Source organism: Myripristis murdjan, chromosome 18 (assembly GCF_902150065.1).
Source record: "Myripristis murdjan chromosome 18, fMyrMur1.1, whole genome shotgun sequence".
NCBI lineage: Eukaryota > Metazoa > Chordata > Actinopteri > Holocentriformes > Holocentridae > Myripristis > Myripristis murdjan.
The window spans coordinates 25480512-25494878 of record NC_043997.1 but is presented as its reverse complement, the minus strand read 5'-3'; the positions used below and the strand labels follow the sequence as shown (position 1 = coordinate 25494878).

The following is a 14367-nucleotide window of genomic DNA, read 5'->3' as shown; positions in this document are numbered from 1 at the left end:
TGAAAGAATGGCTCGTTCTAAAGAGCTCACTGAGTTCCAGCATGGTGCTGTAACAGGAATGTAACAGGATGCCACCGCTGCAACAAGTCAGCTGGAGAAGTTTCTTCAGCTGTAAGTAGTATTATTGCAAAGTGGAGGCATTTAGGAACCACAGCAATTGGTTGACCCAATACTTCATATATAGTGTATAAACAAAAGTATGTGGCCATCTCCACATCCCCCCCCCCCCCCTCCCCCCTTTAATAGACATTAAAGATAAACATAAACAAGAAAAAGTAATTTAATTTTTGGGAATTTACTCTTATTTTACTACCAAAATGTTTTTTAATGTTAACGACTAAAATGTCAATGACTAAAATGCACACAAATGATTTAACAATATGTTAAATTACTATTTGTTTTAAAAATGTCAATTACTTATCAAACAGACCTAACAATTCAGCTACCAGTGAATGAGCAGTAGTATGCATGTGACACTGTAATAAATGTGGGTTCGTCCAAATGAGCAGGAAATTACTGCTGTGACAGAGACTTCAAATAATCAATTACAAGATGATGAGGTACACAATAATCTTTATTAAGTTACACTATAGAAAGGCAAGCCACTCATAAAACAGGGCGAGGAGTTGGCGGGGCGGGCCACCACTCACTGCAGGACAGGTAAGGTTCCAGTTGATTCACACCTGTACATAGACCATATATAGGGAGCAGCGGCCCTGTACATATGTATGCATGGGTTCTGTATGTTCTTTACTTTTAATATTTTATATCAATGCAGTCAACTGAACAAACCGATTCATCATGTGACCTCACATCTGTACCAATCGTGTGAACAAAAAAATCTGTACATCTCAGAAGTCGTAGAGTCCTGCAACAGTAAGCTTGTGGCGGAGCAGCAAAACTGTTGACAGACATGAACTGATGTTTAGTAATGCTGACGATGCCACAGCCCTCCCACCAGCCTGCCTGAGTAAGAGGACAATTTCAACACTTATTCCTGTGTGTGTGTGTGTGTGTGTGTGTGTGTGTGTGTGATTTAATTGGAAAAGTACATCTCCGTGACATCTTACTCCGCCCAGCTCCAGCGAAGTCCCGTGGACCGAGTCCTTGACTATAAAACCTTCCTTGCGCGCGCAAAGACGCCAAAGCCGTGCACTCGAGAAAGTAGAGCCGTTTTTGAGGCTCCGAGCGACGAGTCCCGCTGCCTCGACACGGCAGAGCCGAGAGGACCATGGAGGAAACCCAAGGGAAGAAGAGGGGGCGTAAAAGTTTGACGCTGTTTGTTTTCGGCTGCCTCGCTGTGGCGGCGACCGCTGGGACAGGTGGGAAAAACTGCTGTTATTATCTGTTTTACTGTTGGACGTGTTGTTTTGGACAGACATATTCAACTGGAGAGACACACACACACAGAGAGAGAGAGAGAGAGAGAGAGAGAGAAAGAGAGTGTGTGTGTGTGTGTGTGTGGGGGGGGGGGGGGTTTCCCGCTAGTGGTGACGTCACGACGCCAGTGGGAAAGCGTTCTTGGTTCGTAAAACATTCCCAAATATTCCCAAATGGACGATAAAAACATGGATTATTCCCCTGATAACCCTGAGGACAGACTGCTGTGCTGTGCACACACGAATTTGTGGAAACGAAAACGTGACAAAAAGTAACAAAAGAGAGTACGAGAGTAACAAAAATGACTGTTCTATGTAGCTCTATTTCTTTGGGAAATACTCTGCATTTAACACGCTGCTTATTACAATGTCTAAGAGAAGAACTCAAAATTTAAGTTTATTAAGGGATACATTATTTATGAAAGTATTAGTACCACATCCTAATTTGAGATGTAAAGACTAACAAAAATCACAGTCTATCTGTCTATAATGTTCTGTGTAGTTCCATACATTAGGGAAATGCTCATTAGGCATGCTAATTATTGAATATACCTCAGGATATATAATCCAAGAGAAGATCTCAAAATATGAGTTTATCCAAGGATGCATTTACTGATATTGTTAAATACATGGTCCCCTCATATGTTACATTTTCTATAAATATGATGAGATAAAATGTGTGTATTTTTGTGTGTGTTGTTGTCTGTCCAAAAGATGCCTTGGACAGAGTTTCATTCTACTTGGGCTTGTTGCCAAATGTGTATGACAGTTATTGGTGAGACTCAACATGAATTTCTGAGAGGTGGATTTCTAATTAAAACTGACAAGTACAGTAAGTCTGCATTTACAGGAAATGGCTTTGGTGACAGCGACTCAACAATTTCACAATACCTAGTCTACACACACACACACACACACACACACACAAAAGTTGCTGTCCTTGGTTATCTGAGTGTATGTTGTTTTTGAAGATGTATATTGCTCTAGGCTGTGAATGTTTTTGGTGAAAAACAAAGGAAGTTCTCTGTGCTTTGTATTGATCCCCGTAGTGAAATTCCCTGTCGGGGCTTGTTCAAAGCGGTCCAAATGTTTGCCAGCGGTATGCTGAACCTGCGTCGCTCGTTCAAGGACAGTGTGTAGATTGGACAGCGTCCAATTTCCAGTATGTAGGAATAAATAACAACCTGGAACAATAAAGTAAAAACTCTGCTCAAAATATATATAAAGGAAAGTGACTTTTTACTCATTCATAATCATGGCAAGCTAACCTAATCCCTTTTCACCCTTGCATTCCTTAGCCATAGTCTGACCTAAGCCCTGGGCTAACTGTAGTCCAGGGCTTAGGTTAACCTGGATTCACACTTGTAGTTGTTAATCTAGGTCTTACAGTTAACCCTGGGTTAAGGATTCACACTTATTACCTTTTGGGAATATCCCCCCCAAAATCAGGGCTAACCCTTGCCTGTTCTAGAGTGGGGTTTATAAGCCCTGGAAATATCTATTAGCCCAGGGATAATGGGGGTCGTAGCCCAGTGTTGAGTGTAGTGTGAAAGCAGGCTTTTTCATTTAATAGTATTGGCTCTACTTGCCTCGGCTCTGCTTGCTTTCAGTACCAGTTACCTTCTGAATTTTGTTTCCCTTGCACATTGTATCCTCTCACTGTGAAACCCTGTCGATCACGTATGTTCGTGTTGACTAGTTTTTCCTCCCTTCTGTACCAGAGCCCGACATGAGTGTTTTATTTTTAAAAAATCACCAAGACCAACTCAAAATGGTTGCTTCACGTGAAGAATGTTAGTGTAACTAATGCCCCTTTTCCATTAGTATCTACTCGGCTCGACTCTACTCACCTCGACACGGCTTAGTTGGTTTTCCATTACAATTGAGTAGCACCTCGCCGTGGGTGGAGTCGTCATAGCAAGGCGGCGCACCGTCCAGCTCCCTCTGGATTCTTTGGGCCGCCACCAAGCTCAGAAAAGTCTCCATTTTTATCTTTATTTGACCGCGGTACCGGTTTGCTTGCCATTTTCCGACTTTGACAACTTCAGTGATGATCAATGCGCACGGCCGCTGTTGCCGTTTTTTTTTTTTTTTTTAAATGTCGGGTTTTGTTTTCGTGCAGGAGTCACTCTCGTCACTCCCTGTCCAATCAGTTGCCTGCACGGCGTTTACGTCACATTTTCAGCTCGACTCAGCTCGACTCAGCTCGCTTGGAACCCCGGCTGAGTAGGTCCCAAAATGGGACCTGCTAGCAGGTACTACCACCTAATGGAAAAGCTCTTAAACCGAGTAGAGTCGAGCTGAGTAGGTACTAGTGGAAAAGGGGCATAAGAGTTTCGCCGATTTTTTTTTTTTTTTTTTTTTAGTATCAACTATGACACAAGTTTCACAAGTTTTACTTTTTGTATTTCCTGGCCGAGGTTCGCTGTTCAATTCCTCTTTGACCAATCAAAGGTCTGCAGTTTTCACATCACATTTTAGTATCTGCTCAGCTCGCTTGGAGCCTCAACGCAGGTGGTTCCAAAAACAGTCTGGTACCAGATGCTATCCCAAACTTTTAACTAATAGAAAACCAAAAATAGTGAGTAGAGCTGAGGTGGGCAGATACCATGTAATGGAAAAGGGGCCACAGGAGCTGGACAGATAATTTAATGTGGCCAGACTGCCACCTGCCATCATCTAAATCACCTATAATGTCTGGTCTGCTCACGAATGCATGGATGCATTCCCTGGATAAGTTGGAGCTTTCAGCAAAATAGTTTTTAACACCTTAGAGTTTGGAGAGGGAATTTGATTTTTTCTAACTGATCACTGGAGACCTGCCTTCATGCTGCTGAAAATGTATCACGTTGACGGCCCACAGCTTGGTTTCTGTCTTCTGTCTTTACCCACTTTAGACCAAGTCTTACCACCACGAAATGTGTCGCTGTCCTGGATTACTGACTTCCGTCCGAATATATCATGGATACCACCAGAGAATTTCCGGGAAGGCTGTCAATATCGTTGGCATTCAAAACATCTGGGGGTAAAACTACCTGCATTGTTTAGAATATGATATGCTGCTCACCAGCTGAGCATACATGTTAGTTTGAAGACTACTTTTATCTTTTTAAATCCAAGTCAGTCCACTTTCAGTCAAATATTTACCAAAGAGAGTAAAATGTGACTATTTTAGTGGAAAGTTAAAGTAGGATGAAATTCTTTTGGTTTCTGTGTTCCCATTAGGACCAGACTGGAACAACTACAAGTCTGTTTTTCGATGACGAGTGTTTCCAATGGAAGACAGAGAAAGGAGTTTTGGATTTTTCAGTTCAAACGGTGTGTAATGGGACGATGAGTGAACCTGCTGGCCTCAACATCACCTATCCAGGTATGTAATTTCTAGTGCCTGACTGATATATCAGACGGCTAGTATTACTGGTCAGTATTAGCCCACAGATGCATTGGTGTCGTATTGATTTCAGTGTATGTTGACCCATACACACTGATATAAAAATGTTTCAAGCGGGGCCACTATACAACGTAAGGAATCCATTGGTACAAAGTATGTCGTGCTAGGAGGCTGGCAAGGGGCCTGAATAATGCTCCAAAGTTAGGATTACTTTTGGCAAAGGGGTCCCTTGACCTCCGACCTCCAGATCTCTGAATGAAAATGTATTCTCTGGGCAGCCACGGCTCTCCCCTTTGCAGACATGCCCACCTTCTGCTAATCCCATGCAGTTTGGGCCACAAACCCTGCAGTCCAAATGTGTTCTTGTGGCCTGTTGTAAAATGGTGTGTTTGTGCAGACTGGGGCCTAAACAGTCTTGGAGTTGCATCAGTTGGGTTTGACTGGAAAGCTGAGACTCTTGTGGATTCAGTGAGCCACATTTGATTCCTGTGTGATGTTTGCTCCCTTAGCAACCACTTCATTGTAGGGAGACTGTTTTTAGAAATGTACTCTTTATTTAAATGGTGAACAGTTGAATGATACTGAACAGTAATGACGTTTAATTAGCTATTTACTGGTTCTTTATTTTCTCAGTGTTCATTTCTAGATTTAGACAATGTATAATAATGATGAATATTTTTAAATGAAGTTATTTGTTTAAGAAAGTAGCCATATCAGTACTTTTGTATAGTCACGTTGGTTGTAGACAAGGTCTGTTTTCATTCCAGCTCAAAAATTCACCATATCAGCCAGCATACTGGTAATCAGAGAATCCCTCCCTTTTAAAATTGTTATTGGTATCACTCAGAAATCCCATATCAGTCTGGCACTACTGGTTTCTTTTAATTTTCACAAAATCTGTAAAGATAAAAGTTCGTTATTTTCAATCAATCTATCAATCAGTCTTTATTTGTATAGCACTTTTCATACAAAGAAAATGTAACACAAAGTGCTTCACACACACACCACCCCACCCCCCACATGCGCGCGCACACACACACACACACACACACGCAACCACACAGGAACCTCCCTCCCACCATCCAATCACCCACAACAAAGCAAGCGTTAAAAGTGGGACAGGAGCTGGAAATGAGGAAACAACATCATATGTGAGGAAACACGAGAAGCATGATAAAAAAATTCAAAGGGAAGATAAAAGAAATAAGATCAATCAGTCAATAAAACTCTAAACAGTGGGTAAAAAATCAGTAGATAGTAAACTGTTAAATGGAAAAGAAATCAATAGATTGTAAAATTGTTAAAAGAAAAACGGTCTGGAAAATTCCAAAATTCCAAATTTAAATAAAGTTGAAGTAAAAGCCTGACTAAAACGGTACGTCTTAAGTTTGCTTTTAAAAATATCAACCCTCTAGGCTGGTTAAAACCAGGGTTAATTAAACAACCCTTTTTTGTTATTATAGCAATGTGAGCGAAAGTTGTTTACACCTCATGTGAGCTGGATTAATATTTTGGATCGTGCATTTGTTTATGTGTGTGTCTGTGTCACCATTCTTTCTCCTAGACCTGGTGAAGGATGTTCAGTGTGTAATCCGCGCCACCAGTCTAACTAACTGCTCCTGGCAACCAGCCACTCCTGTTCCACACCTCCAGTTTTACTACGGGTCAGTTTCCATTACAACAGGAAATGGTGGTGTGTGTGTGTGTGTGTACCTGGTATTGCTAATGTTGTGGGGACATAAATCTGTTTACACAGTCACGTTGTGGGGACTCGCCTCCCTTATGGGGACAAAAAGCAAGTCCCCATAAGTGAAAATCATTAATTTTAGGGTGAAGACTTGATTTAAAGCTAAGATAACTTTAGGGTTAGGTTAAGGTTAAGGTTAGGGTTAGGGTTAGGCAGGTAGTGGTTAGGGTTAAGGTTAGGATAAATCTCCAGGAAATGAATGTAAGTCAATGTAATGTCCCCAGAAGTGATGGAAACCAACGTGTGTGTGTGTGTGTGTGTGTGTGTGTGTGTGTGATTGTGAGTGTATGTGTGTTGGGGGCGGCATCTTTGCAGGTCAAAAGTTATGAGAAGACTCTTAAATATGTAGCTCACAGACATCTGTATTTCAGCATTTTTCATACATTGCCATTGGGTCACAAGAAAATGAGCAAAGAAATTAGGAAAAAACAGGAAATGGTAAGAAAATAGGTATGAATCCAGGTCAGAAAGGTTTTTGTCATCCTAAAATGGTGGGAAAACTCTATTCCTGCAAATAAAAATATGGGTACAATAAGGTGAGATGCATATGCCCTGCACTAAATCTCTTCTTTCTCTCTCAGGTTAATGAAACAGGGTGGACAGCGTTGTGAAGTTAATTACGAATTGAAAATGTGCCCTAAGTATGTGGAGACAGGCTGTCATGTGCCCAATGATGACAACACTGTAGACATGTATCTCCTGTTCAATGGAACGATAAATGGCACAGTTGTCAAAAATGTCTTTACTATTAGCATGATCAACAACGGTGAGTATACAGCAAAGGATTTGCCCAAAGATACAGCAAAGGTTTACGAATAGTTTTATCTTAGTCACTGAGACCTGACCAACAGAACAGAAACCTTGTGTTGCAAAACACATTTCCTCATTTTCTAGGAAACAAGAACAACAACTTCTTTTTTTTGCTTTTTGTCAGAAATTTGTATGTGTGTGTGTGTGTGTGTGTGTGTGTGTGTGTGTGTGTGTTAGACATGTTTTCACTGCTGTCAGATGAAAACCTGTAAATCCAAAATGTTGACTTCTCAGGAATAAGGTGCCTCAGGTGCCCGGCCATTGTGCATTTGAAAGTTTTTAATTTTGATTTTTGGTTTTGCAGTGGTTTCATTAGCACCAGTGGTTACCGCATGCAAACAGGATCCCTCAGTTTTAACACCTGAAAGTCCCCCTTCAGCCATTTATTAAGCCCCTAAAAATAATCTGTTCATGACTATTATATATTTTTTTTCTTGAAAAAACATCCCTTACATGTAACTCTCAATCTTGCTCTCATTAAAATGCACAGATCTATGAATCTATGACACTTTAGGGACATAAATATAGGAAAAACATTGGGAAAATTAATTCTTGAGCAGACAGGTTTGCAACCTGTTTTTTTTTTTTTTTTTTTGTAGATGAAGACACTATTGAGATATTTTTATGAATAGCACAATGCTTGTGTAAACAGTGTCTGCTTGTCACTACTGGCTCCATTATGGTAGTTCTTAAAAAAAACACATCCTGCACATTAGGGCTGGGTATTGTTAAGAACCTCACAATTCGATTCTTTGGGTAACAATTAGATTCAGTTGATTTAAACACTTTGATATCGATTCAGTTATAAGTTGAAATGCACAAATAATTCATTAGAGTACCTGTTGATAATTTCAGAATAATTATTTATTTTCATGCCCATATGAACAGCCATGGTATAACTCATAACATTTTTTAGCAATAAAACATCTGACAATTAGATGAATCGTGGTTCGGTTTTAAGAAGATGTGTGTAGCATCTTCTTAAAACCTGTGTTTTCCACGACACTGTACGGTCGTAGGTCCTTGCATATGAAGATAGCCACAGACTCCGTTATCCTCTGTGCGTGGGCAGAGCTCAGCGGCAGTTTGCACATAAAGCATGTGTCGAGTTGCATCTGTTTTGGTTTAGCCACAGGTTGCTGCATTACATCGGCATGGTGTCGGCTAAGGTGGTTGCACAGGTTTGAGGTATTATTGCAGTACTGTAATACTGCCTGGCACAGTTTACACACAACTTGACTCTTGTCTGTCACCTGTGTTCCAGGGTTACATTTAAATCCAAAGTGAGCCCAAACGTCAGATTTTAAAGTTGCAGGCGCTGACTTAATGCTGCTGCCACTTGCTTTCATGTTGTAGTTGTGTACAGTGCGGCTTCCGTCCGTACAACGTGAATCACGCGGAGGTGTTGCTCACCGCGCCCCCTACTGGTTAGAGGGTTGAATCGATTCAGAGGCTTTTCTGAATCTATATTGAATTGTGAAAAAATTTATTGCAATGCATTGATGAATCAATATTTTTACCCACCCCTACCACACATACATATCCCTTAAATTGCTCCAATTAAGGGGTCTTCATTTACATGAAATGAAGGGGTTCCAAGTTCAAACTAAAAGCTTGTGTGCTGTCAGGGAAAAGGGAAAAGGACATGTTAAGGGTTTTGTATTTCATAGTGCAGTGTCATCAACAAATTGACAAGCAGGTAGTCCTTCAACTGACATGTTGTGACTGTAATTTCTCTCTCCAGTTAAGCCCCCTGCTCTTAAATGGAAAGCTAATAAAACAGAGGGTGAATTCAAGATCACATGGGATCCTGTTGACATCAAGAGCATACGTCACTGGTGCTACAATCTGAGTTACACTGAGTGTGGTGAGGAGAAGGTAACACCAACCCTTTGTTTCCCTGTAGTCAAGCAGTAACTTGCTCAGTTCATTCATCTTTAATAAGAATTTGGTCATATTTCAGTGATGGTCATTTTGCCTGCCAAAGTGTTCCCAATGTGCCTTTATTTTTTCACAGAAAAAAGAGACCAACGGTGATTCAATAACACTGAAAGTTGTCCCAAAATGCCGATACACCATGACTATGAAAGCAGTCAAGGGAGAATGTGAAGACAAGGGCACAGCAGAGAGTGAAGAAAGTGATGAGGAGATCTTTGGTATGGCTATGGTCTCTCCATTCTTCTCTTTAGCTTTTGACTTTTATTCCAAAATGAGAAGTCCACCAATTTAAACACTGACACTTTTCCTTACCGTGTGATTATTGACATGGACATGAGTCACATTACAACTGATGCTCTGAGCCACTTTTGCTTCTGATATTGTAGGGAGGAGGGGAAATAAGTCCCCCTTTTTGTTTTGTTGTTTATTTGAATTAGTCCAGTGCATCTTTACATAGCAGCATTTAGCTGGTTTAGACAAGCTCATGAAGCTCATGTTCTGTACGTAGAGATTGTAGCCTATGTATGTCCATGTAGGGAATTGAGCCTAACCTTCACTGTGGCTGGAATAATTTGAATTGTGAAATGTTGTTGATGATGTTCTGTGTGCATGCAGAGGCGGAGATGAATCCTGCCTTATTTGCCATCATTTTGATCCCGGTGATGTTCTCCATCTTGGCAGTCGTGGCCCTTGTATGTTTCAGGAAGTATGTGGCACCTTTTCATAATGCCTTTCTCTTCCTACTTGGCTTGTAATGGTTTTTGTATCTCCCTCTGAAAAAATGTATTTTTTTTCTCCAAACAGGCACAAACCAAAGCTGTTCCCAAAAATACCAAAAATTCCTCCTAACTTCATGGATTACATTTTATACAACAACAATGATGGGGTGAGAGTTGCTGCACACGTTTGCACTGAGTCATTGAACACCCTGGGGCTATTAAAGGTGCAGTCAGTAATTCCAGAGAAAGACTGTTGATAACAGCCAGGCTCAAACAAACAGTGTTGTTATGTTGGACAGTGTGGGACATGTTTCCACTGCTGAGAGGTCATCTAAATTTTGACATAAAACGTGCACTATTACTTTTATCCGTAAAAGGGATAAAAATGATTCACATCCTGCATAACGCAAGTGAATGCTGACTGACTTTGAGTTGATTGACTTGTACCAACACTTGATTTTTTTGTCAGAGATATTTACCGAATTCGTTAACTTCACATATCAGTGATCTTTCTCCAGAATTACTGACTTCATCTTTATCAAAGCGGTAACTGTCTCTACCACTGTCACTTCTGTGGCTGCTGCTGCTCCTGTTCCCGCTACTGCCACAGCTAGCCTGCTGCTGCTGCCACAGATATCATGATTAATGTTATTCGTATTGATTTGTGTTTGAACAGAATAGAAATGCAATGTCTGTACCAAATGTGGGTTTGACGTGGTTTCATCTTGTATGGTTTTTCTCTGTCTCAGAGCACTAACCCGAGTGTCCTGTCGAAGAAGGAAGAGGAGTGTGATATTGCCCTGGTGATAGAGGACCAGCCTGCCAGCCCCGAGTCCTGATTCATCTATCTGTCCAACAGAAAACAGGCCAACACTGCGTCACTCTTCATCCCCTCCCTCAGTGCTCGCCAGCGGGTGAACACCAACCTGGATAGGCAACATCGGAAAAATTAGCACTGAGGGGTTTTTTATGTTCACTTCTCTGTGTTTATGTTGGTAAATTCAGTCAGTTTTTAGATTATTGTGGAAACTCACTCAGAGTCATATCAGCTCTATGAGTGGACGTACTCTTATCATTCCACTTTGGTCTGCACAAGTGCAAAAAATGGTCATAGTATAACACTGGTAATATTTGCTGTGTAATATTGTGAAGCCCAGCACCCTTGCTGTGTATTGTAAGAAATGCCATGAAATTTACTGAAGGTAGTTAACCTACTTAACCAAGTTCAAACTTGCTTGATAATGTGGGCCTACAGTACAGGCTAAAATATAGACCGCTGAACAACACATGCTTTTTGGACATTTAATTTCAAAAGCATAGGCACTACTATGGAGCTGTTGCTCCCTTTGCTGCTACAACAGCCTCTGCTCCTTTCCACTACATTTTGGAGCATCTTCATGGTTCCCTCGCCAAACTGTTCAGTTCTCTAGAAATTCACTGTCCCCAGTAGCATTAATTAACAGCCCTTCTCTGGAATCAAGGGCCCGAGCCCATCCCATTAGCCTGTGTAGCCTTTTTATAGATTAGCCTGTTTCTGTGTAAATGGACCTGTGACCCTCCCAAGTCTGTTACGTGAATGATGAAAAAGACTGTGTCTTTTAATAATTCATTTTATTATAAGAACAGCGAGCCAGCGACTCAGGCCCCAACTGCTGAATGTACCCCGGTTACTGATAGTCATTAGTGGGGCTGAAGAACCTACAGAAAGGACTGCTGGGATCAGTAGGCACCCTGTCTAACAATCAGAAACCTGTCCTTCATGAACTGGGCCTTTTTGGGGCAGAAGGCCAGTGAGCTAAATTTCCCATTTTACTTTATATGACTGTATATTTTTATGCTTCTGTTGAGGGCAATAACCCAAAACGAAACACAAAATGAACACAAAAGGAATACATTCCAGGCACTCGGCCAGTGTTTACATCACAGCGCACATACAGGAAGTCAGACATGTACATATAGTATTTTTCTCAGTTACTCATTTAATCAATCATTTACACATGCAGTGTATACTGTAGTAACACTTTTTATCTTGCTGGATAGTGATTCAACTTCTTACACTTTACACTTTATAGCCTCTTTAAATCAAGGTTCAGTTGTTTCCTGATGGCACTTTAGCGCTACATACATCGCAGCGTTTCTCGAGATGCATCAAATGAAAAGGTTCAAAGATCCAGGATAGCTTCACCAGTTCTCTGTGAATATCTGCTGTTGAAGATACAGAATGTTTTGACGGCATCTCCAGTTTTCAAGTTTACGTATCAGCTTGGCTCCAAAGGACTGAAAAACTTGTAGCTACAGAAGGTATGGCTGTCATTTTCCTCTCATGATAGTTTGTGGGTTGAAATGAATGTTTGATCATGACTTATGTGAAGGATTAGCCTGTTACAATTGCTGTGTACTACTTAATTTTTTTTTTTTTTAATTCCAATGTGGGTGCCATGCCATTATTCTGAAGCCGGCACAGTTGCCAGAGAAAAATGTTAATGTTTTACAAATCTGCAAACCAAAGATACGCTGAAATGTCATGGTTTCAAGTTTTGTGAGAAACTTTGCCTCTGCAGACGAGGGTTCAAGTCCCTTGTGTATGGGAGCCATGTTTGTTTTTAGCTGACGGTAGCTGGCTAATATTAGTGAGCGTTAGCTAATGTCTCATAACATTAACCATGACCTTTGCCTAACCGTAACCAAGTAATTTTGGTGGATAATGAAGCTAACAATCGCCAGCATTTGAACATTAACACTGACACAGGCTCGAGTCTAAATGTTGATGTACAGCGTATTTTTGGTTCAGAAACAACATTTCAATGAATGTGTTGGTTTGCACAAATGTAAAATAGCAACCCTTAATTCTGGCAGATGGGTTGCAGCCGACACCCCAACAGTCTGGAAAATGACCCAGCATTTGCCTGAAAGCCAGTGTTAAGAGCAAGTTAAGAAGCTGCATATAACAAACTGGCCAAACAGTTACATCAATGGTTGCATCACAAAAATATCTTGTTGGCCTCTTTACCTATGCAATTCTGTCCTGTTGCACAATCATTAAATACAAAAAAATAAAACACTGTGGACCTTCGACTGGCCGTCTCATTTGCTTATTTGACAGCTTAGATGGAGCTCAGTAAAGCTTGATTTAACTTCAGACATATGGGAAATAAGTCCAAGTCAGCAACTACACTTTAGGGACAAGCCCCAAAAAAAAAACGCAACAATGTGACCACCAGTGTGAGTGTATGTGACTTTACAGAGAGACAAGCACAAAATGGCGTATATTAAGCAGACGTGGCTTTTTGCATCCCTGCTTAGAAATGCCCCCACCCCTGTTTACCCAAACCTAACCCTGAGGAAAACCCTGCCTAAACTTTGCCAAATATATGGAGTGGACATTGTTCAGACTGTTGGCGTTTCAGAATAATGGGTGTTTGTTTTCAGGATACCAGGCCATCGAGCAGGTCCTCCGGTCCTGGCACATTTTCAGAGAATTGGGATTTCAGAATAATGGGCCACTGGACAATGGGCAGGTCCCCTGGTGATGCTCCTATTAAAAACAATATTTGCAGCACAAGCAATAACCACTATCTTAATAGGAAAGTGATTGTCTTGCCACTGTACAAACATTAAATGAGAAAGTGACACATTGAACAAATACTTCAGACTATCAGTGATGAGAAATAACTAACCCCTCATTTCAGAATAAACGTAGGCTGTGGTGGAAACTAGATTTATCAGCTTTGATTTCTAATTTCCAAATTACTGGACAGATTTGATCCAACTCTACATGTTTAGAGTCTGTTATTATGATAAGAGACAGAAGTGTTTGCATATGACTCTGCAGTATGTTTTAATAAATCATCACCAAGGTTTTGCCTTCTTCAGTGTGTGTCTGAGGCCATGAAACAAACATGTATGACACATTCATGAAACTTATCATAAAGAAGGAATTTGAACTCTTTGAATTGAGTCCAATGCCTGCTGACTAAAGGATAAACAACTTTATTGTGTCTGAGAGAATATGAGAACACATTGTAAAATTTGGTTTTGTTCTAAGATAACACAAGGTGTGTTTTTTTTTTTTTTTTCATGTTTCTCCATCCTTTTCTTTATTCTCTTCAAACCTGCTGGCACCTTGTCACAGCTGTCCTTGCATAGAATTGAGGTAATCATAAATAAGAAACCAATGACCTACCTCCTGGGAGAAGATGAACCCAGACCCAGATTTTTCTACTTATTACCAAAAATACACAAAGCACCTGAAACCTGGACCATACCCCACCAAATACCACCGGGCAGACCCATTATATCTGACTGCAGCAGTGAGAGTTACAGGGTAGCCGAGTACATTGACTATTACCTAAATCCATTGGCAAACAAACATGCAAGCTACAT

General features: G+C 40.8%; 1 protein-coding gene across 1 annotated transcript; it reads left to right on the top strand.

Annotated features, from left to right (window-relative positions):
- Nucleotides 1-1062: 1062 nt before the first annotated feature.
- Nucleotides 1063-13706, top strand: LOC115376119 (uncharacterized). The gene is made up of 10 exons (XM_030075583.1): nucleotides 1063-1322; nucleotides 4277-4404; nucleotides 4605-4749; nucleotides 6335-6434; nucleotides 7099-7283; nucleotides 9072-9205; nucleotides 9345-9483; nucleotides 9881-9971; nucleotides 10070-10151; nucleotides 10734-13706. The coding sequence occupies exons 1-10, from the start codon at nucleotides 1232-1234 to the stop codon at nucleotides 10821-10823; spliced, it is 1185 nt and encodes a 394-aa protein (XP_029931443.1). The 5' UTR covers nucleotides 1063-1231; the 3' UTR covers nucleotides 10824-13706.
- The last annotated feature ends 661 nt before the right edge of the window (nucleotides 13707-14367 follow it).